This window comes from Myripristis murdjan, chromosome 20 (assembly GCF_902150065.1).
Source record: "Myripristis murdjan chromosome 20, fMyrMur1.1, whole genome shotgun sequence".
In the NCBI taxonomy this organism is placed as follows: Eukaryota; Metazoa; Chordata; class Actinopteri; order Holocentriformes; family Holocentridae; genus Myripristis; species Myripristis murdjan.
In genome coordinates, this window is record NC_043999.1 from 12,745,132 (window position 1) to 12,770,092 (window position 24,961).

The 24,961-nt window shown below is 40.5% G+C and overlaps 1 protein-coding gene across 2 annotated transcripts in view; it reads right to left on the minus strand.

Moving 5' to 3' along the window:
* The window catches only part of plod2 (procollagen-lysine, 2-oxoglutarate 5-dioxygenase 2), a 36,397-nt gene extending 20,314 nt beyond the window's left edge, over window positions 1-16,083 (minus strand). For both annotated transcript variants that reach the window (XM_030079466.1, XM_030079465.1), the window contains exons 1-2: window positions 15,663-16,083; window positions 625-716 (exon numbers count right to left, since the gene is read on the minus strand). In XM_030079466.1, the coding sequence (XP_029935326.1) occupies window positions 625-716; window positions 15,663-15,765 (195 nt within the window). In that variant the 5' untranslated portion in view covers window positions 15,766-16,083. The remainder of the gene's footprint in view (window positions 1-624; window positions 717-15,662) is intronic.
* Between the last annotated feature and the right edge of the window lie 8,878 nt (window positions 16,084-24,961).

The window sequence follows — 24,961 nt, forward strand, 5'->3', positions numbered from 1 at the left end:
ACTAGGGCTGGGCAAAATGGACAAAATAAAATATGAAATCTTTGACTGCATACCTTGACACTGAAATTGTGGTAATGTTATAGGGTGAGTATTGGTGCTTCCATAAGATATTTACAAGAGATTTTTGATAAGCAATCATTAGTAATGTGGATATGATGACCACGTAAGCTCACAACAGAACAGCTAGAACAGTCTATTAAGTTCAGAAAACTGCATCCTGTCACTGTAACACTGCCTTTAAAACCAGGAAAAAAATAACACTTATGCCATATCATGATATCATGATATTAAAAAAAAACCCAGACAATGTCTAGTCTCACCAATATCGGTACAATATTGATACACCATCCAGTTCTGTTGGACACAAGTGAAATGATCTCATCCCCTTGGCAGATTTTCTTTTTGTGTTTGTTTTAAGAAAAAAAAAGAGATTCCAAGAATCAGTGCAAGATTGAATGGCTCATTAAGATTATTTCTACAGGCTGTTGCACTTTATTTTTTGCCTTGAAAAGCTCTATCAAGCTGGGAAAACATTCTGTTTTTGGCGTGTGTGTGAGAGCTTGAATGAACACATTCACTGCACGCTCCCAGGACTAATTGTAAAATACGAGGAGACAATCTTACCTTCACAGTGTAGTTGAAATAGTTTGCAGACTGCATAAAGCGGAGGAAGCCATCTGTCTCCTTTGTGGCAACAGTTAGGACCAGCAGTTTTTCTGTGAGACAGAAATTTGACTTCCATGACATAACCCATGAGACTAATAAAATCATCACGTACATAATGACTCCAAAATTACAGGGGCGGCACGTGAACCAACAAATTAAAACCGTGACATATGAAGTTGTGAATTTGAAGCATTTGAAGGAAAAAATATCACGGCTTCCATCTGAAAAACATGTATGCTTATAAAGCTGTGGGTATCTCGTGTCTGTAAACCAGATTCCATCCAAACCTCAGACCTGCTGCATGTAAACATGATAACTGGTGGTTCAGCTGTGCAAATCTACATCTTAAAGCTGCACTAAGCAATGTTCTGACCACTGGAGGGTGTCAAGAGCACAAACTCCATTTGTAATTACACAAGGCCACTTCTCCCCCTGTCGAAACGCTTGTAGAAATCGACAAGTAAAGTAAAAAGTGTATTTCTTGACGCATGATTGAGAGAGGGTGAGAGGGTGAAGTGGAGGGCAGAGGAGGAGCTTTGGTAACTCTTCATTTTAGTGGGCCCCAAATTTCATGGTAAACATGATAATAAGCAAGTAACGTCTTTGAAATTCCTTTGAAATTACACCCAAATTACGCCATCTCCCTCAAAATTTACTGAAAACCAAAACGTTTACTGTGTCACCAAACTCGCTCTAGATGGATATTTCAAATCCATTAGATCATAAAAATTTAATTTCCACTGGTCATAGAATTTCTGGAAAATCGCTCATTCATTCATTCATTTAGACCTTTATTTATCATGAAATTGAAAGACTGCCTTTACAACTTGAATGCGACTTCAGTTCAGCTTAGTCTTATTGGAGTTCTACAGGAAAACCATCAAATAAAAATGATAAACTCGGATTGCAGTGTCTGGAATGAATTTGTGACACAGTACAAGTAAAAGTTTTGTTTTTACCACGGTGGGGATTAGTAAAGTTTATCTCATCAGTTATCTTAGGTGAGGAACATGTGCTGTTTAAATCTTGATTTGACTAAAACAAAAGAGCATTGCTGTCCAGAGGCTTTAAAGAACTTTGGGTGAAACCTCCAGGACATTTCCACTGGCCAAAGGCGCTGAGGGCTAAAGATGTGGAAAGGTGAGTCAGACAGAAATCAGTGCCACATCGTCATATGAGAACACTGGCAGGCAGAGAGAGGGAGGATACCAACTAAGTTAGTTTTCACTAGCTGGGAGAGGCCTAGATTAGAGAGGCTGTAACTTGTCAACAAGAGCTGAAGACGGAAGCACACTCAGGCTCTAGATCTGGATCATCAAAGTCCATTATGTCATGAAGAGGAAACAGCGATTCATTTCCAGCTCCCAACAGGTCCTGTCAACCGGTCCAAAACTGTTGTGTTGCAGCAGCAGACAGGCCAACAAAAAATGAGTCAGTGACACTTTAATGTGGTTTTATGATACCACTTGAATACTAATTTTATTTTTCATGTTTCGGGAAAGTACTGCCATATATTTAATACTATGATCCACTAGACCCCTGTAAAATATTTATTACACACTGGCAAGTATGACAGGAAGTATGGGAGCGGTCATCAGGGCTCCACAAAGGCCTCGTAAAGACTTGATTCAAAAGTGTGTTCTGCTCTGGAAATTTATTAAGTGCTGGGATTACACCGGTGTAGTGGTCTATTTTTATCTTTCTTTCTTTCTTTATTTATTTTTTGCCATTCGCCAGTGGCCTGGGGTTCAGAGAAATTCAGTTTTCACTGGCTGCAAAATTCAAGTGAAATATATAGAATATCTGCAGCCCCATCTGAAAGATAACCCACCTCCTCACAGACGACACAACTATAATATGTTGCACACAGCGTCCTTGCAGCTCATTTCCATCCATTTCCTGTCTATGTGACTTAGCCATTCTCTCATCCCAGTCTAGCCTGTGGCCCTGTCATGGCTCTAATGGGTATTCCAGTAATGCTCTGACATGGAGGTTTTATTATGGCTTGGAAATAGTTCCCTGTCTGCCTCTAACTTAGCAGCATCAAATGACAGATAGCAGACAACTGGGCAGGTTTCAGAACAGCACAAGTTTAAAGTCCTCCCCTGCACGGAGGGACGGAGTGCCTCTTCAGAGCACAGGTGTGTCCCTGTTCTTGTTCTGGCTCATGCCTTGGCTTGAAGGTGCAACAGGGAAACTAGTGCAGGCAGGGGGTGGGGTCTTCCACATCTGGGAAACACATTTTGCATGCAGTCCCGTAGAACAACTGCTTTCACAGTAACAGGAGAGGTTTACAGGCTGCTTGTGCCACCCCCATTTCTCGCAGTGGCAAAGTTGAAGCCCAGGTCAGGTTCAGGCTGTTGTTTACCCTGAATCCAGCACTGGTATGCATGATGGCATTTTCCCTGGACCAGAAGAAGTCTCATAAATCAAATGATTATGATTTTTTTTTTTTTTTAACTTTGCTCCGGAAAGAAGTGCAATAAATCATCGAACTAACTGCGGGAATCACTCTCATCAACGGAAAAAAAAAAAAAAAAAAAACTCTCTTCAGAAAACTCTTCAGTGACTGAACTGTAATACCGAATTCAACATTAAAATATGTCATAAAACAGGCATACATTTCATGAGTTTCTCATTTGCTTAAGAGCTCATACTTATGCAACCAATGGCCTTCTCATGGTGAAGAGATACAGCTATAATTTTTCTCTCAGTTAAAGAGGTACTGTAAGATGATATCACGCTGCAGAGAAGAAATCCCAGAGCAATACCAGTCTGGACATTCCAGTCTAGTGTGTAATGTGAAGGATTTTCTGAAGGGGTTTCTTGGCAGGGCTTCAGCACCTCCATGAAAAATTCACAGTTCTCTTTCATGAAGTGCTGCAGCCAGCACGTCTCTCTTTCCCTTTTACAAGGAGCTCACTTTTATTGCTTTAAAAATGTAAATTCAGCAAAGATGAGCTTGTTCTCCCTTCTGCCATGAAGACTGATGGTCAGCTGAACTTTGCGATCCTTTCTGTTCAGGTTTTGTGGCTTATTTATTGAATTTAGTGTCAGGGCAGCTCCTGGCTGTGTAAACTCAACTATTCAGACTTCCTGCCCTGTAGCACCTCAACTGAAAACTGTCTGACTTTGCCAGTGATGTCAGGGAGACACTTTCCATCAGAAAAAATAGACCTACGGCTAACACAATTATCCTTCTGCGACTTTGCCCTGACCTCACAAACCACTCGCCTTCCTCCTGTCATAAACAAGCAAGCCACAGAAGTTTATCTTAAAAAGCGGGCACCCGGTTAAATACACGCCAGAGGATGCAAACCACCTCTGATTTAAAATAGATGAGACAGACTTACAGACTGTTTCCTAAATTATGCATATTATTCAAAAATTTTCATGAGCCTTATCTATCACTTTCTCACTTGTAGTTTCTGGTGGAAGACAAACAGACATCCCTGCCTTTGGAGCAGACTCACAATGGCCTGATGTGAACTATGGTTGAAAATTTAGGCTTAATGTCATGACATCATCTCCAAATACAACAAATACAGCATACAGTTTCTGAAAAAAGCAAAGCATCAACAATAGGGATGCAGCGATACCTATTCCGTGATATCAAGTACGGGACTGTGAGTGTCAGCTGATGACGAGTGTCAGTCTGATACTGAACCCATCATGTGGAAAAATATTCCATTTGGGATTAGCACTATCTACCACAGTAGTTTGGTGTGGTTCACGCTGCTCCTCTTTTGCACTTGTCTGTAGAGCTGCAACTATCAATCACTTTAATATTCAAGTACTTTACTTTAAGTTGTTATTTTTGTCGTGCCCAGTGCAAAAGACACCTTGAGTAGTCCACAAATTTGGCAAGAATTGGAAAAATAGATCGGACGCCCCCATCCAAGCACATGACAGGGAGTTGCATCATTTGTTTGGGACAGATCACTCGTGAGACTTTTGCAGTAAAGCCAAAAATCCACAGCACCTGACAGTAGACTGCTCCAGCAGAAAGAGTTAGCTCAATACACCGAGCAGTGAGCGACTGAAACAGAAAACTTTGCAAGGGCAGTGGTGTTTTCTCCAGCATTGATTAAAAGCCCACAGGTGTGTGCTGCTCACAATCACACTGGAGGCTGGGATAAGATTATAACGCTTCCATACTGGAGACATTTTCATCCGCATCATCATTTTGCTCCGTGTCCCTCCCATCAGAGACTGATATGTGACAGCAATTATCACCCTTGTGCTCCACTTCTCTGCTTCCCGCTGTTGCACGGACTGTGAGCTGTGCGCTGACTCTATTACACTGGTAAATTGCATCACATGTTGGTAATTACATTTCAAGATTGGAATGGTTGTTTCTAATTCGGTGTCACCGATCCAGCAACAGCACAGTCATAAACACGACTTGTATTCTGCTCAACTTTGGCCTCCCTTGTTAGAGAAAGAAAATAGACTGCGCTGAATTGACTCTCCAAAATACAGAACAAACTCTGAACCTTCCAATTACAGAATTATTCAGTACTTCACAGAGCCCTAATTTTGCATGATATAAATTTTATGGCAATAATTTAAAATTCCGATGCTTATTATTTAACATAATTTAAAATCATGATAAAAAAAACGCCTAGATTCAGTGGTGGGTGGCCCTGTCCTACAGTAGGGGAAACACTGCGGTAAGTTGGTAAACTGCACATCATACTACAAATCATAAAGCAACAAGTCATTTTCACAATTTGTTCTGCAGTGACACGTTAGGAGAAAATACTGAGAGAGATTTCACTGAATAGTTTCTTTCAGGACATCTTCAGGACTTTAAAAATGTTTCTCCAGTCTTTTTGCAGAAGATGTGCTATTGGTTCTGGTTGGAATAGACTTGTTTACCTTGTAATGTTGTTTTGTATGTTTAGCTGTGATTTTATTGTTTTTGTTTGTTTGTTTGTTTTTTTGTCTGTTTGTTTTGGCCAGGCCTCTCTTCTAAATTGCTAGTAAAACAAAGGTGGAAAAAAAATCTAATATAAGATCACCATAGAAACCATTCAGCTATTACTGGAATGTTTTTTCCCTGTTGTAACTGCAGCATGTGTGTCTGTGTGTGCATTCTAACCATACAGAAACACAGTGGGCACACCGGATGGAGATCTATGTGAACTGAAGTGAATCCAACTAAATAAACACATCGTAAATTCCTCCTCAAAAAATGAACTCCCTACCTCCAAACAACTTATAAAACCAAACAGCCTTGCACATGTCTCTGGACCTGAAGCTCCTAGCGACTCAGAACCAGCATCTGTCTGGGGCCTGTCGGGTCTCTGAACAAACTGGTTGTTGTCCCGTGTCTCTAAGACCTTCTCTTCTGGAGATAAAATTAACATTAATTTTATTTAAATTAATAAGATTTTGACACATATGTTCACATATTTCAAGATTTCTGGCGCATTAAAAAAATGTGGCGATGACGGTAATGAGCTCAACCCCGTGGTGGGCATCGCATAACCACAGACCTGCAGTTATTGTCACAGGCCTTCGCACATGTGACATGTTGGAATAAATACAGCAGCAGAACTAACAATATTTTCCAGTTCTTCTATTACAGTGCTATTCATCAGGTGCTCTACAAAATACTGTTGCTTTATTGTGACACCAAAAGAAATGTTTTTACAAAATGTTGCTTGCCATATAACATCAACATGACTATCAATAAGAACACACACACACACACACACACACACACAGAGGAAGAGAGAGACAGAGAGAGCCCAGTCTGATTTTGATTTTCATAATTCAAAGTAACATTTCATTAACTTATGTAATATAGCCAAAAACAGCGAAAAACAATTATTTTCCAGTATAAAGGAAGTTAGGACTGACATTGTGATCCTCTTTTTCAGTATGAGGATTTGTCCTTTTCATGCTAAGTGTCACATGTAATTTGTAATTAATATCAGTGAATAATTACGGATGACTTGCATTCAGACAGGATACTGTCAGAAGACAATGATCTTTCCTGGCTACAGTGGAAAAAAATGAATGTGTTAATGGAAACCACACACTAATTCACTGTTTAATTAGTCCCTGGTGAATATAATGTATGCAGAGAAAACAGTAACTCCCTCAGGGGGAAAAAAAAATGCTATTCTACCTGCCTAACTAACTATAACTGAGAGTCCTGGGCAAATTCCCAAGCTTTTTGGTGATGTTGTTTTCTCTATGCTGTTGTTGTTGCTTTCAACAGACAGCAATCAACTAGTGATGCGGCATACAGCAAGATACAGATGGCAACACTCAAGCGAGAAGCCACAGTTTTGGAAGAGGAGTGTCTAGTCAGAGCAAACACAAGTGTTTGTTTGACAGTCCTGCATGAACAGCCCACACGAGTAGAGGAATGCAGCTGAGACAGAGCTGCCGTAACTTTCCCTCAAGAAAGACATGAATGCAGAGTGTTCTCTCTCTCTTCCTCTCACTTTCTGCCTGTATACCACATGAGACACAGTTGTCTAGGTAAACTTTCACACCTCGATGAGCGAATGCATCGACTGACTGGCTGGGCCTCTGCTTAAGTAAGCATTTCTTAGAGAAAGACAAGAGGTCTCATGGGGAATGTGCCCTGGCTTTGAACAGAAGGATAACAGGATCTTCCCTCTTTTTATGAGGTGCTCTTGGCAGGTGAACACAAGCTCCTGTTACTTCTATTTTCGTACTGTCCCAATAAACCTACATGGTGCACCTTAAGACTCACCAAATTGGTTAAAAAAGTGCCAGACCAGGAAAAATGAATCTAGTCCAGTGAATAGCAAACATTTCTTGTTCCTTGGATTTATTTGGCTGAATTTGTCTTTTCATTCATGATTTAGACTTGAGCTCACATGAGCAGTGTCTGCCAATAACAATAACATCTGACGTAGGCTTAAGCAGCTTCCTGGAAGTTGATCAATTGAGTTGACCTTCACGATATGAAATGTGGATTCTGAGTTTGACTTAAGTCTATTTGGAAGCCCCTTTCTTTCTGCATCTGAAAAAACATTAAAGGAAGCAATACTATCAAGGTGCATGCAATCTGCCGTAATTGTGTAAATGTGCTAGGTTCAAAGGGTACAAAGTGCATCCAGCGCATGTGTATAATCGGGACTTGATGCTTGAGTTGTGCCATATTTTCAACAATGATATGAAGTGCCAGGTTGTACAGCTGAAACACCTCATCTTACTCAAAGCAGTGTCTGCACTTTCCATCCAAGCCATGCTTTCGTTTACAAGAGTGTCTGGGGATTTTGTGGAAATATCTCAAGCCTCTATCTCTTGCTGCATAGATGGAATATGCTATATCACGCAGACACTGAAGCGCATCATCAAGGACAGATTCCTTTCTGCTGCAGGATCTCCAAACATCACAGGTAGCATCAACTGTGCTGGGTGACGTGACCGATGGGCCACAGAGTGCACAAGAACAACTTCATAGGAATAGAAAAAGACACCATTTCATGACATTCAGCCGGTGGTTAATGGCAACGATGGCCAAACCAAGTGTTTACATGTCGTTTCCAGGGTCTAAACCATAACACATTGCAGTGCTCTAGTTAATCCATCCCAACAAGCAGTGCAAATGGAGTGAATTGCTACTCTGGTTCCAAGTAAATGAAACGTGGACAGTACTGGCCTTAGCAAAGATGCATGAAAACGCAAAAGAGTCAATAGTCTGGTTTTCCAGCACAAGTCAAGGGAAGGACAGAAAAGGCATGCCCAAAGTCCTCATATTCTACACTGAATAGGCAAAATCTGGATGGAACAACTCAAACATGCACATTTCAATCCACAGAAGACCTGCAACTTAACACAGTTGAGCCCATTGTGCAGAGGATTAACAGGCAAGTTTAATGACTTGTGTACAAGTAAACTCTTTTTGTTGCCATGTGATGATGAAACAAAGATTTTTAAAGTGGCTCAAATTTAGAGCTGTTGTTGGGTTTCTGGGTCACAGAGGCAGAGCTACACCCATGACCGTGTTGATTTGACCAGCAGTACAAACATGTGGATTTAATCCAGCTGTGCGCTAATACCAGGATTGCTACTATTACATGTCTGGAGCCCATCAAATTGTTGAAGTGTGTTCAGCTCTCTAGGAGCACAGAACTGCACAGTTCTTGAAAACAAATTACGTGAACGAGGCTATATGTATTGCATTTAATGATATATTAAGAGATATACAATAAAATCATCCTGTCTTACACAACCAGTACATTTCTTTTCAATGAAAATGTAACCACTTTTTGTAGTTTTTTTTTTTTTTTTTGGGGGGGGGGGGGGGGGGGGTGTTAAAAGTGTGTTTACAAGGCCTGAAGCCTTATTGCTTCAGTGTGCAGTGGATCACCACCCACACATATGCAGTGAACGGTATAGCAGCCAGCCCTTTAACTTCTTAACCCTGAAACAGACATTCATACAAGCACGCAACACAAAGACACACATAGACCAAGGCCCAACCTATCATTACTTTTAAAGGTTTCCCAGCTTTAAATTACATTAGAATTTTAATGTAACCACAAGCAGCTTTGGCACACAAGTAGCAGTTTTTATACCTGGAAACCAGGAGCCCCTAGACATGCAGACATTCCTTTTCACCTAACAAATACCCTAGTCTGTACCTGGGTGCGAGCTCCATGTGGTTTTACTTAGTAGTGGCCTAATTTGAGGGCTGGATGCGGAAAAGATGGGGGACACTGGTTGCTAGTTAGTTGGGCATCATTGCAGCTGTTCACAAATAAAACTGAGCTTATTTTCAAGTGGGGGTTTAAGCCACCGTAATTGATAAAACATGCCAGTTTCATAATACAAGACCCATGTAGCACATCCCTAGGAAAAAGAAAAAAGGAAAAGAAAACAAGAAAAAAGAAGATCTGTGTTTTCAATTATACTTGCCAAAACCCCATCCAGTGTAGCATGATGTCAGCAGCATCATCCCAGGGAATAACTTTGGGTCTCCCCACAAAGTCGTTTTAGATTAAAATAACCTCCTATTTATTTTGCCACGATAAAAAACTACAGCATGGAAAAAACAATAAGATTTCAGCTAGGCCACGTCATACAGTGTCCCGGTCAGAAGAACAGTTAGGAGTCATTTCCTGTGGTGGCCAAAGTTCTGCACTACCAGAGCACTTTAATTTAGTAATTGCTTACAGGAATACTCAGATCACAGCAACAGAATGCACTTTGGGGTTAAGCATCTAAGCCAGGATGGCATACTAAAATACTGTTCATTAATTCATTCTATTCCTTTTTTCCTATCCCAAAAAAGAAAAAGGACTGAAGTGACATTAAAACGCAACTTTATGAAGTAACTTTACATTATTTAAATATGTCATAAATTTATGTGAGCTAACCATATAAATGAATATGTGTTAATACCTGTACTGTTAAAAGGCTTATGGTTGATGGAAACAAGCAGCAAAGGTCTCCCAATTTGTAGGATTTAGAGCCTTCATTTGTGTGAATCATTATCCCAGTATGCACCAAAGCTACAGCAATAGCCGCTATAGCAGAGGAAAGAAAGGAGAGAATGCCACCTGCAGCGTCACTTACAGAAACTCTGACTGCAACAGAAAATCAAAAGAAATGCAAGACTCCCCACACTGCTACCTCCACTGTTGGGCAGTGTTACTTTTAAAAGTATCTTGTTACATTTGTTTCATTGGTGCATTATAGGGCTATCTATTGAGAAAAGTAATGCATTACAGTGCTTTACTGTTACGAAAAATAGAACTTTTAATGAAGCCGTGCACATGCTGTTTATTCCCGATGTCTTAACGCCATCGTCAATGGCAAATTCATAATGGTGGGAATACTTCCACGATGTTTTGGCTGTCTTTGTCTCTGCCATTAATATTTTCTCTATCCATCTTCTGCTGCTTATCCGGAACTGGGTCGTGGTGGCAGCAGGCTGAGGAGGTCAGGCCAGACAGTCTTTTCCCCGGCCACATCCACCAGCTCCTCCTGGGGGATCCCGAGGCATTTCCAGGCGAGCCGGGAGACATAGTCCCCCCAGCATGTCCTGGGTCTGACCCGGGGGCTTCTTCCCAGGTGGATGTGCCCGGGAACACCTCCACCGGGAGGCGGCCAGGAGGCATCCTGACTAGATGCCCAAAATATTTTCTGGCTGAGTTAAACAGCAAAGCTACCTGGACTGTGGATAAAGGGAAGAACAGAAGATGGAAAATATGCCACTATAGTCTGATAAGCTGCTATTTGGCCTTTTTCCTGCTGCGTGGAGTGGTTACGTAATCTGTCAGATGCCTCTGGGTGATCAGTATATTAATTTAATGACTCAATACCATTAATTAATTCTTGGTCATGAAAATGTGTTAGTGATTACTTGCTAATGACTATTAAAGTATGATTCAGTCATAAATTTCTCACAGCATGATCAATTCCTTATAGCTGATGGCATTAAAACTAACAGTTTGTTAATGTTTGCATTAAAGACTGGGCTTTGAAGGATTTTGAAGGAATAGTTCACCCGAAAAAAAAAAAAGAAAAAAGGTCATTACCCCCTCACCCTCATGTCATATGAAATAATGGTGAAGTTTGTATGTCTACATAACAAATGGCAATCTGGAATCTGTTCTGTAGTGTTGCAAAAAAGGAAAAAAATCTACTATTTAATAAAGAAAGTGTTCATGCTTGTGTGCTCTGTTATGTTGCACAGTCATGCTCTACGGCATGTGGGTGCACTCAGACATGAACAATTGAAAGTAATGGTTTTGGAGAAGACTTGAACTGAATATTGTTTGGCTTCAGATACTTAATGAACTGTTTGGAGTGATTATATGGACATTTGTGCCCTTTCTGAACTCTACACAACTATGTTTACAGCAATTGTAAGCCTAATAGCAAGCTGTGCAAGCCAGCTTAGTCTGACTCACTGCATGCAGACTGTGGATATGAGCCTGCCGCTGGCTGACACGTCCAGTCGCCAGCTCCGCCCCTTCTCTTATCTGCACATTACCGTTTTCAAAATCCCTGTTGCAACGTGAAACAATAACAACAATCTGAGCTATGTATAAATGTACTGATCTGTTCCACTTCACGAGCTTCTGTGATATCAGTTTAATGATGTTCTGCCGTCGTCTGTTGTTTTAACGAGTCCAGTGAGCACCAAAACAAGTCCCACATGCTATTTTGCAAGGGTGCTGTCACTGCATCCTGGATTTAGAGCCAAGACAATCGTGACTGCTTTAGAGAAATACAAACAGGCCAGTCTGCCCAGAATGTTTTTTTTTTCTTTTAGCTGGATGATAGTGGGGAAAGCCAGACTTTTCTTTAGCGCTGGCACAGTGATAACTAGATAGGTCAGGCTCTGTGAGACAAAAACTAACTTGCTGTGTATTGGGTCAAGTAATATGTGAATGAATAAATAATGCCAAAATTCTCTGTTTTGTGTTAAGATTATTCTTATTAATTCTTAATTCTAACGTGCTGAAATGACAGTAGACAGACTAACCAAAAAGCAATACTAAAATCAACAGTTAAGTTTGTAAATATTGAAAAGTAAAGGCATAATTCAGGAGTCATCAAGTATGAAAATGTCATTTCATATGTTCAATAGCAATTAGATTTGTTTTGTAGAAGTTTTAAACAGGAGTTACATGTGTAAAGCTGACCTCCCAGCTTTTTTGGCCCCATTAAGTATCAGATTCAGCCAATGTAATATTCCTGCCAAATCTGAACAGCTGTTCTGCTCCCTCACTCAGACAGCATCCCCTCCAACAGCAAGGGACTGTGACTGGATGGGTGGAATAATGGAATATTTTCACCATGAATTTGGTCCTGACAATCTTGCTCAACTGTCCTCCCTTGTTTAAGACTCCCTTTGGATGGAGACTTGATGCTCTGGAACATGACAACAATAACGCTGTTATCATGCTGTTCTTATTTATTTGATCCGTGGCAGAAAATGCCTCAGACATCGCAAGCAGCAAAAGCAGTGCAACAGTTGACAACATACATTTTTCCATTTTTTTGGACAAAGAGGTCAAACTTGTGGTGTTACGTGACAACGTTCCAAATTACAGGCTTGGTCTGCCAACAAGGTTTGTTAGCACTATAGAATGGAATTACAGGCCGGAGAGCCATTATACAGTATATAATGCATGACCAATCTTAGGTGGAGCTTCCTTTTCTTCTCTATAAAGTGTTCCCTGTTGGAACGTAAGTGTGGGAAAAGCTTAAACTGAAGAACGTTACAACATGGGACACTTGAACAATCTATAGCTTTCAGAGTAATGTCAGTTATGGCAGCCATAAGGATCCACAAAGTGATATGTCCCAGCCGTTGGCTGGAATGCAAAGGCTGTTTTCAAATGATCAATCTGTCTCCCAGTAAAATACCATTGACATGAAATATGACAGCACTGTACTTCTTTGAGATCGCCTCCATGCACTTAAAGATCCAGTACAACGATTCTACCTCAGTCAAGAAAAGTTTTATATTGACTTCTAACACAGGGAGCAAATTTTTTTTATTATTTCAGTTTTTAAGTGAGAGCCTAACTTTCCCTACAATTCCACCATTCGCTGCACTCCAATATTTCTGCCTTTAGGGAACAAATGTTTTGTGTCGGAGCTTCAGCACCCAGCAACTATGACTTTGGCTAGTTTGGCTCCTGCTTGGCTATAATGTTAAACACGTCATGAGGCGTCATCCGCTTGCTCAGTCGACAGGGAGTTTTTTGTTGGGCTTTACATAAATCAGTTATAATCAATTGGTCATTGGACTTTGTTACATGATACTATGGAGCTGAGACATGCAACTGCACTGGATGCCTTTCTTTACATTTTGAGATGGGCAATTGATTAGAAACACTGAGGGATAATCGTTCACTCATAGTTTTACATTGAATAGGTGGGAAATTGCTTCTGTGTAACAAGTGTTCTTTCATCATCCCATGCACATCACCAAAAGCCTAAAAAGAGACATAACTGCCCCCTGCCATTTATCAGGCTTCATTCAATTTCTTCACTTTGACACTGAGAGCAGTGCAAGACATAGCATTGAGTCAAGTGTATATATTTGGCTGAAATACAGTGATCGTGGAGGTATTTCGCTGACATTCCCTTTACTGGAAGATGTGACTCCAGTACTGTAAAATGACCCTAAAAGCAGCACATATTACCTGGTTAATATAAAGTATAAGAAAACTCTTTGAGTGAAGGTCCATGCAGCAAACCGTTCACTCAGCTCCTGAATAAAGAGGGAGCCCTGTGCAGAGGTATGTGTTTGCTTAGACTCACCAAAAGAGCTGTATGCTACTCCACTGGCCAAGCACCAAGAGCATCCTGCCAAGTCACCACCTCCATCTTTTTGCCCCTCTCCCTCCACCTCCCCACCCCCTCCCACCACGCACACACACACACCCATATTGTTTCCTCATTTCTTTGTTCAGAGAAGACAATAGAAGAAACATGATTACACCTTTTTCCTTATTCTGAAATCATGAAAAGATCAGCGTAAGCGACATGTTAAATAATCAAGTTATGTTTCATTACGCTGAACTTCATGGCAGTACAAAAAATCATAAAACTTTTAAAATAATATTCCTAACTTGTTTCCAAACTCACAGTGTGGGAAATTTCGTTGAAGATTTGCAGAATTGTGCATCGCAATAACCAGATAGCATTATTCCTTTATATTCATTTTTCTATTTCAAAGATGAACAAGCTCTACTCTAACAATGCTTTCATTTGCAAAATTCTTACATTGCGTCTAGTCGAAAAACATCCTCTAAGCCATTAACCCCTGTCTAAGTATGTGGAATATGCTGGTCCAGATCCACACTCTTTCGATTTAAAGGCTTTTGAACAAATGCATACAGTTGACTTCTGCCTTGAATGTACATGTTTCTCTCAGCAAAATGCATTTCATTAACATGCGTATGTTTTACATCTCTATAGGCCTGCAGTACTTATGGCACCAACACTGACATAAAATACACATGTATCCACTTACAGTGTTGTTTGCAGGATTTTTTTTACAAGATGCCCTGTGATCTGAAAAGGGCCGTGTTTTACTGAAATAATTTCATGGTAATTGAGTGCAATTTAGCAGCACAAGCACGGTGACTGAGGAGGGCTTTTTTAGACAGCTCAATAAAGCTCTGACACATCTGGGATGCTTTTGGAAGCATAAACCTATACATATACCCTCCAGGTTGTCCTCAGCAGCAGGAGCAAGTTCTGCTTGACTTTAGACCATTTAAATTCAATTATAGCAGGTTTGCAGCCGCTGATATAGCTCAAGCACATAATTGCTTGCTTCCTATTAAGACAAAATCAAATACTGATGATTTTGTTCGCAAAGTTATGTAAACAGGTGTAATTGGGTTTGTTTTGTAGAACAACTTTTGGGCCACTTCTGGCACTGTGTGGCCCACAGATTTCGTCCAACCACTGAATTTAAGTGCAAAGCAAAATGAGCAATTGGTAACATCAAAGCTACCCAGTTAAAAAAGCTCTTCACGCCTCCAGTTACTTTCCTTATTTGTCCCAATGACGTTATACAGTAACTGGCTATAGAAGTCTGCACTGTACGCTGCCATAAAACCATTATAACCAAGAAACCGCAGACGTTTCAGACTTTTTTTTTCTCAAGCAGTCTTGTAATTTCACAGTCTCTAACTTTATATTCTGCTGCACACGGACTACAGAGTACATTTACATTACCACACACTAAGCCACAGCAACCTGCGCTTCCTCACGTAGCATCACGCAGAATTTAAGATACATCTTCGAAAACAGAGATGGGCGTAATTCCCAATTGCTCAATCGGCATAATACACCTCTATCTGCCTGTTGCCACTAACTCAGCAGGTGTTGCTGAGCATACCCTTGTAAAAACAGTGAAAACTGATGTATATCTGCTTATCGTATCCATAATGTAAAATATATATTACAGGCTGTGCTTCAGGGAGACCACCGACTCGCGAAAAGTTATTTTTAAAGTTGTTCCTTACCTTTAGGAATAGCAGTAGGCGCTTGTGCTGTGTCAGTGGAGTAGACAGAATTTGCTAACTTCATCCAACATGACAGGACAAAAATAATCTTGAGGTACTCCATGGCTGTAGTAGTGTGTGTGTCCCCGGACAGAGCGCAGAGCACTGACTAGGGAAATTGTTGGACCGTCCTCTCAGCCCACCAGCGGTCAGCCTCCCAGCGCTGGAGGGTCGCGGACTCTCGCGATAATTAAAATAATAACAGCGAAATCCACCGATGGATATGGAAAGTTTTCTGGACGAGCGAGAGTGGGACAGCCCTTTCAGTCGTGAAGAAGGGTATAAATACTGTAATTCTGGGGAATCAGGGATCATGAGGCGTGGTCCCCTAATTGCAGCTGCATCCACTGGGCTCTCGGTGAAGTTATAGCCCCAGTGGAGAGAGGAGATAACGGTGCTCACGCCTGGCAGAGGGAGGTCCGACGGGAAAGTGTGATTGAATAAGTACAGCTGTGTTTGAGACCCCCTGGTGCTGTGAAGTACTCCGCCCCTAGTCCCCTCCCAAAGTAATCACAGGACTCCCCTTCCACCCACTGCCCATCTTTTCTCAGACTCATGCAGATAAACCACCAAACAAAGATGAAAATACATTTTAAAAATTCTTCCATAATTCAAAAATCATTACTTGACTGTTTTAGAGATGTGCAAAAGCTATTTTTCATCGCCTGTTTTGTGTAGATGACATGGCAGGCAGTGCAACACAGTTATTCCTGCCATAGCCGATGCTTGATAATGCAGTAAACCTACTTCTGTTCACACTTAATTGATGCTGCAGATGCCAGAACTGCCCCTTCATCTCTACAGTGCACACTCATTGTGTAGGGGGAGAAATGAGGGAGAAAACAGAAACCAGACGTGAAATTAAGCCTCCGGTAACCATGTGATGGTTTCAGTGGAACTTGCCCACGGCACCCGTCTCGGCTCTGCCGTGGCTGACCTTGCAACCGATGCTCGCTCTCTCCATTTGTGTCTTTTATTCCTTATTAGGTGTAACAGACTTGCTTTCCCCCCAGCTGTAAACCATTCCTGTCTGGCAAACAGTAGTTTGTATGGCAGCCGTGATAACTGCCAGCGCCTGGATTGCTTTACTTAATGACATCACTTGCCTATGGTTTTGAATGCAGTGGAAGTTAAACTCTTTTATGGGAGAAATTAGTTTTGCACATAGTGGGCTTATAGAACCATAAAATGCAAAGTAGTGCCACATAATTCATCAAACTTGACTTGGACTTCAAAAGTTCATTTTTGCTGTAATTCTAGAGATGCAGCTGACCCATAATTAGTGTGCAGGGTAGGCACAGATCTGCTCTTTTTCCATAAATAGCTGTAATGGAAATAAAAAAAATAATTAAAAACATGCTTTCTGACAAATAGAGAGACATACATACAGACAACGGCCAAAAGGGAGGATGTATTTCCCTCTGAGACCTTCACAAAGACGGACAAATGCGCAAAGCTGATTAAAACTGCCTGACTTCACTATAGTGTAATACTTTTTGAAAAGACATCAGTCATATCTTATAGAATCAAAAATGCTTTCATTCAAGTGTGGCAAGTATGTTATTGAATGGCCCAGTGACAAATATTCAGCAGGGTTTTTATCCTGTGGGGTTCTGCAGCTGGGAAAAAAAGTGGTTGTGTCGCAGAGGTTCTGTGTCTGGCGGCATATAATAGGCAAGAAATATTGTTTGGCTGCAGTTCACTGGCTAAGTCTGTACACCCCCTAACCATTTGGAAAAGAGAGTTAAATGTCCTCTGGTTTTGATTTTAGCCTGATGACAACGTCCAGACGTTCTACTGGATTTGCAGCATACGACCAGAGTCCTGCTTCGTGGGAGTTGTCAGATACTGGTAAGCCATTCTATCACATATCAAATTTTAGTTGCACATCACCTTTCCAAGGCTGTGTTTGTAGAAGTGTGACACATTTACAGTGCAAGTGGGTGGTAGTGGCACAGGTTTGGACTTGGAATTCCAGTGTGCAGCATTAAGAAAATTACATTTAAGAACTCAAAACTAGGCAGAATCATTTAGAAGTTGAAAGGCTAATGCAGTAAATGGGTGACAATGAAGTGTGACTGAGAGGTGAAAGAAACCAGGAGGGACAGCAAAGCATTCCTGCGCCTCATTAATCCCTCAGTATATCTGCCTGGTTCTCACTAGAGTGGTTTCTGGCCTGGAGCACACCTGAACACACTAAAATGCACTCCACACTTGAGGACATTACTCTGACACCAGTAGTGTATATTTGATCCCACTTTATAATTTTGGCTCATTTTAATCAAACCTGAACATAGAACCAGAATCCAGCCTCGACTGGCAAAGACTAAACAGTGTTGCGGCTGCCAAGACAACAGCAGCCCTTCCTCTGTACTGTTATGGAGACATTTGGTTTACCGCAGGGGTCTCAAACTGTGTGCCATGGTGGGCCGAGATTATACAGGTTCTCCTTCCAACCAAACACAGCACATATGATTTCACTGATTAGCACCTATAACCAGACAGGGGAGGCTAGTAAAATCACCTTCTGACATCTTTGGTTGGAACAAAAACCAAACAGAATTCAGCGGAGGAAGAAGGTGCAGTCCTAAAGGAGCAGTCGGATTAGCTCTAAACAGATAAGGAAATTTGTTGTTTCCCAGGCATGTCAATTGAAAACCCAATGCCAACAATGGAAAAAAAATCTGTCGCATCCGGCAGTGTAAAAAAAAAAAAAAAAATGTACCAATTGCACATGTATACAAAAGACAGCAATGGTGAACCCCGATCTTGGCACTCCGAATTCACCCAGACAAGCAATGAACACATTCTGCTAAAATAATGGAGGAGTCCTGCTGTGTCCCACTATCTGGCGTTGTGCAATGCATCACTCCCAGATTATAGTGTAAACTTCAACATAAGCAGCAAGCGGCCTGGCTCGCAGTCAGCTGTGAGACAGAAATGGATGGTACAGCACTCAGCCTATGCACACAGAGTTGAATCAAGGGCAACCTGACATGTTTATAGATTCTTGAAGACGTTTCACTTCTCATCACAGAAGCTTCTGCAGTTCTGAGAGACTGGAGGGGAGTTCCTGGTTTTTAACCTGTGTTGGGATGTTATCCAGGTTGTTAGCTTGTTGGTGTCCCTCCCTGTTAGGACGACCGTCGTAAGTGTCGTGGAGTCATCTGTGTCCAGGAGTGATTGATGTTCTTAGGGTGACAAAGGGGTCAAGAGTGAATTGTTCAGTTCCTGTGGAGGGAGGACAGTATTGTAGGTTGAAAATATACGGTGTCGGAGACCTCCTCCTTTGTTGAGAGATGGTTTCTCTAACTTAACATAAACCAACAACCCAATTCTGCTTGCTTTTTAGAAAGATACCTCAAAAGGTTAAGCAAATCCATGAAACATGGCAGAAAGGTTGGTCATGGCACAAGGAAGAACTGAATAACTTTTCACGCTGATTGGCCAACATTTTCCTCAGATATATTGTGCAAGGCATGCTTAACTTTTGGTGAATATCCATCATGGGAGAGCAGCATATCTTGACAAATACAGTGTCCAGCCCAGATCAGCTCCCTCAGTGATGGTCCACTGCTTCTCTCTGCTTCATGGTGATAAGGCCTCTCTCGCCTGTCTATTGTTCTGGGCTGCCTTTATAGGAAGGACTCCAAGCAACACATCAATGAGATCATTTCAATTATTAAGTCCAAATAGGTAGCAGCAGGGCAAGAAGGTCGATCTCAAGTCCTACAATACAGTTAGGAAAAGCAAGTACATATGTGACAAAGGACAGTTTCACACTAAAATGCAGCCTTTTAAAACATAGGCCTATGTCATAAAGTCTCAGTTGAATATGCTGTAACATTTCTGCAATGAGGCATCAAATATATTGCTCAAACAAGTAAGCCTTATGTTCTTTTACATATTAGTAGAAGAAAAAAACTGTCCAACTTCATTAGTTTCAGTGCTGAAGTTTGCTTATTTTTTCTAGAAATTCTGGAAAGAGGAAAGAAGAGCTATGAGAATTATGAGGAGTGGAATTGTCTTGGTTACTTGCCCTCTCTGTGAAAACACAAAGACTCAAGTTGAAGGATTGTGGTGCCTTTATCTTGTTCATGAGAAGAGTCTGATGACATTTATTTCAAAATGGCAGAGCATCAACATTAGTTTTTCAGTAGATTGTTTTACACTGTAACTGTAGCTGTATGTAGTCTTGCTTAGTGATTTAATAATATATCTGAGAAAAAGGTTGTTATTCCCAGCAGTCTCATGTGTTTCATTTCCTTTCCATTAGCTGCTGTATAGTTTGCCTCAGTGGGATCTAAATGTAAAAAGGATGTTACCTGGCTAGCTGCTTTGCAACAATGTTCTCATGACCGTAGTGACTTTACCACTTGAACCTCAAGCATATTGTGTTCAGGGCTTCGCATGTTGTAACCACCGATGCACATTTTCAAATTGAAGGTGGCATTAGTTGTCAGTACAGATCGCCATGAACTCTATCACAGGAATAGATGGTGCATTAGGCAGGCAGACATTAAACAAAGGAGATGCTCAATAACAAACCTGAACCTGAATGTTCTCAAGAGGACCCATTCAAAGTATGGGAGAAAATTAACACTCGGGAAAAGTGAACAGCTTCAAAGCTGTGCTTTCTTCACTGATAGTCGTGACTTCCAAAAATATTGTTTGGCCGATCTAAAAAAAGAATGAGTTGTTCCTTTTCATTTGTCTGAATAACCTGCTTTAGGCAACTCCCAAGCCAAAATGACATTACACGAGCTGTCAGTGGTTTGGGCACACCTAGGCTTTCTTTGGACCCTGGAAATCTATATTTGACATAATCGTTCTGGTGATGCAACCAGTTGGTTTTTCAATTGCAATGGTGAGTCACTTATCCTAGACACTGGGTCCAAAAGCCTTGATTGAATGCCCACAAGTGCCTCATTGCTCTAAAAGAAAGGGATTTATTTTTATTCTAAATGGTCTGCTTTGATCACTCTACTGTTAGTTTAATTACTAGTTCAGATCAATGGAAAGTAGAGCACTCCTCTCCTTTAGTCAAGCTTGTCTTCCTGAGAATTCATCTCTCCATCCCCAGCCACTGTTGTCTAAGTTGGTCCCATTTACGAGGCCACAGGCCATCTTTTGGCCCAGGGTGTGGTCCAGTGGGTACTGGTAAGGGGCAAACACAGGGGTTTTGCCAAAACTGTTTTTGAGCTGAGATCATAGCACTCTAACTAGCAGAGGAAGTTCACTTTTTATGGTGCATGTCACCCCAGAGTCTGCCTGCAAAAAACGGGAAAGAGGTTATGCAGCAAAGGCATGGACTAATTCAGTTTGATAATGGGCTTTTCTTCAGGAATTGCTTCACCTATTTTTTTTTTTTTTTTTTTTTAGACAATTCTGAAGGAGAGATGGCATGGAGATTATAGTGCTAGTGGAAATAGCAAATAAAGTAAAAATTCCATCAAGCAATTGAAGATGTGATTTTTTCCCCTGGACAGTTAGAGGTTCTTTTTTGGGAACATTCCTTGAAATTATACAAGATGAGCACTTTTGCTTTCATTACTGTAACACAGGATGACATCTTGAGGAGATCATGTTAAAACCACAAGGCTGCAAAAAACATACCAGAATTACCAGAGTGCTTATCATACAATGCTGTTTAACAGAAGGAAATAAAATCAACCTTGCATCATTTCCAGCCTCCTGGCAAAGTTTAGATATGTTTCTAGACCTTCATGCCAACAAGGCCAGGGTAAAATTAAATGCCGACCTCTGCTAAGTTTAAGAGCCTCTTACTGGTTTCATGCTATTCAGAAAAATCTTTTTTTTTTTTTCTTTTTTTTTTCACACAGACAGAGCAAGTCAAACTGAGTTGGCTCAGCTGACTAAAACACTTTTATTCAGTTCAACTTTATTGTCATCATACTATGCCAGACCATGTGCAATAAAAAGTGGACATACAGGTAGAGCAAGATCATTTATAATTTCAATAATAATAATAATAAAAAAAAGTCCATGACACTGGGAAGAAAATAGGTTAAAGCCAGAAAGAACATGTTTGATAGATACTGGAGTGACTGATGGGAAATCACCACATGCATATGGAAAGCTACTGGGTATGGAGTAATGCACATATTTACAGGTTTGTCTCAACACAGCCTTTTTTCTGATCTCTTTGTCTGGGCCAGACTTGTTAATTAAATATGATTTAATAATATAATAAATAATCTTTGACATATATTTGAAAATATTTAAAACAATAAAATCCAATCTAATATTGGCCCAACAAGTTCAAAGCCCACAGTTGTCACTTTGCTCCTCTGTTGGCAATTGAGAATGGATTTAGGACCTCCCTGGATTTTGATGACATCATCGAGGTATTAAACTTATCGAAAGTCAGGTAAAAGCAACTATAAATCTAAGTTTTCCATTTAAATACCTTAATCTGAATAAGTGAAAAATCAAATTATAATTAAATGTAAAATGCATTGGTAACACTTTACAATAAGAGTACAACAATTAACGTTAGTTAATGCCGTAATAAACATTACGTAACAGGTAATAAACATTAAGTAACAGTTAAGTAACCATTAACTAATGTGTCTAAGAATCATGTACTAATGCTGTTCATGCTAAGGTATTAATTTATATATTATTTAAGGGTTATTGTAGATATTATTAACATTAGTAAATGCCATAATAATCATTAACCAACAGTTAATTAACCATTACGGCATTAACTAACGTTAAGTAATGTTAATTGTTGTACTCTTATTGTAAAGTGTTACCAATGTATTTAAATAACTGTATAACATAGAGCTATACATTCTACTATAAATAAATGACTAACCATTTACATATTACTATGGTGTGCTTGGTGGTTGCTTGGATGTTGCTAGGTGGTTGCTAAGGTGTTCTGGATGGTTGCTTGGCAGTTACTATGGTGTTGTGGGTGGTTGTAAGGGTATCACTAGGCAGTGGCTGTGGTTATGAATATCGAAATATAAACAGATAAGCCAAAATATATACCTAACTAAATTAATGAGCATAAGAATCATGTGGCAGTTAGGAGTCATTTTGTTTGTTTACCAAATATCAAAATGTGTGTGTAGGGGGGCCCAAAAAACACAGTCTGCTTAATGTAGTCTATCCATTTAATCCGGATCTGCTCTTTGTGTCTCAGAGGCCAGGCTGTGGTGTTTTCCAAGGCTACGTTTGCTCAGATGTCGCTTTAGCCATTTGCTGAAAGCAGTGAACTTCACACATAGATACTAGAAATGCTCCATATGCTGTCTGTAGGGACTTGACTGGAATCACCCCAACACTGAGCAAATTATACCCATTTTTCCTAACTTTCCTGAGCTCAGAAACTGACCACAGGGGTATATTCCATTCCACGTGTTACATATTACATTATTGCATATGATACAGTGCAAATCTGGTTTCCATTACAGTTTTTCTCTTGATTTGTCATCATGATCCCAAAAAGACATGCCTATTGAATAACATAATCCTAATCAGGCTTGTTATCGCAGTGCATTTTCCATTTTCCATTTCTTTTAAGCTTTTTCAACAGACTGCATAATGTATGCGGTGCCTCAACCCAGTAGTTGAGGGAAGCATAAACAATTGAAGAGCCTAAACCCTCAGCTCCCAGCATGCAAACTGTCAGTAACGTAAACACACCACATCACACGGGTAGCGGGTTGCTGCAACCTATGTGCTGCTGCAGTCACTGAGGCACAGCATGTTAAAGCTGTTGTTTGTGTTTCGCATGCACCTCCTGACTCCTAAACCGCGATTTCATTTGTGATTTCAATTGTAAGCGTCATTGTTTCATATGAGCAAAGCAAAATGATCCGGCACAGTTTATGGTTGTAAAGTTTTAATATGTGTTTAATTATAAGGGGAGTGGATGGAAGGCGGTATTTCATATATATATATATAAAAATCCCACATAGTTGAAGTAAACATCTGCGTTATTCCCACTCTGGGATTTGTTACCCGGCATATTGCTGCAATGAGAACACTGGTGCGCAAAACAGGATTTATTATTCATATCCATACCACAAACCAGCTTCTGACCGTCTGTGGAACCACAACTCCCCAAAATCCAGAAATGCATCTTCTGTTCCAGTCTTCCCCTGTGGACAGTGATTTCTTAGGAAGTCTCCATAGTCTTTTCTATCAAGAACTTCGAGGAAAAAACCCCAAGGCTAAAAGAGAAACTGTTGGAACCCACAGCTGTTTCCTCACTAACCATAAATAACTCTTGGTGGGAGAAAGTTCTCAGTGAAGTTAATTGAAATGCTGGGTCACTCAAAGTTCAAAGGTGAAAGTGCTCAACAATTTCTCCTATTTCTTCTACTATGTATTTTTTTTCTTTCCAGTCTATTTAATAAACATTTGGAGCATTGGTGTTTCCTGCTTCAAGCTTAATGTGATTAAATGCAGCTTGTACAGACAAATGATGCCATAACGAATCTACTGTCAGCTACAGATCCTGTCACGATTTGTCGATAAGAAGACAACCCACATAAGCTTCAGCATGGTCCATTAACTTTTCCAGGTTATTGTGTATAAGTTCTTTTGCATTTCCTACATTAACTTTTCCAACCACTACTTTCCTAACTATAGCACTTAGAGCAGTGTTGTGTCATACATTTTCCAGAAACCTCGGAAAATTGTGTCATCCATTCAGTCTGTGCCAGCTCATCACAAATAACAAAGGACATGCAATTACCATAATTCGAAGTATTTCGTAAATGTCTGGGATGTTGCAGCATTCTATTTTAATGGGGAAAAATGTTGCATCACCCAAGTTATTTGTGTGTTGGTGGCATTGTTAAACCAGACCTTATGCGTCATCCCTCAGTTTGGTTGGCCTCATGTTTTAGTTTTGTAGGCTTATTGCTCAGCAATATCCGTGATCACACTTACATCAGAGCCTGCCCGAAGTGTCTTTGTGTCTGAGAATAATTGCACAACAGCACTTTGTTATACACTTCCAGAAAAGAGGGGTAATAATAAAAAAATATGTGCTGATATGCTGCTTTCTTGCCCCACAGAAAAAGTAGAGTCAAGCTAATAGTTGCTGCAAAACTGAGAGCTGCTCCAGAGTGCATTAGAAGCAGCAGCAGGGATACTGAGCATAACCCTCTCTCCTCCAGTCCTGCCCTGCACTCAGTCTCAAAGCAGCGACTCACTGCTGTGTGATAGAAAAAAAGCTTGAGAAAACAGTGTTAAATGAGTTCTCTAGGTCACACCCA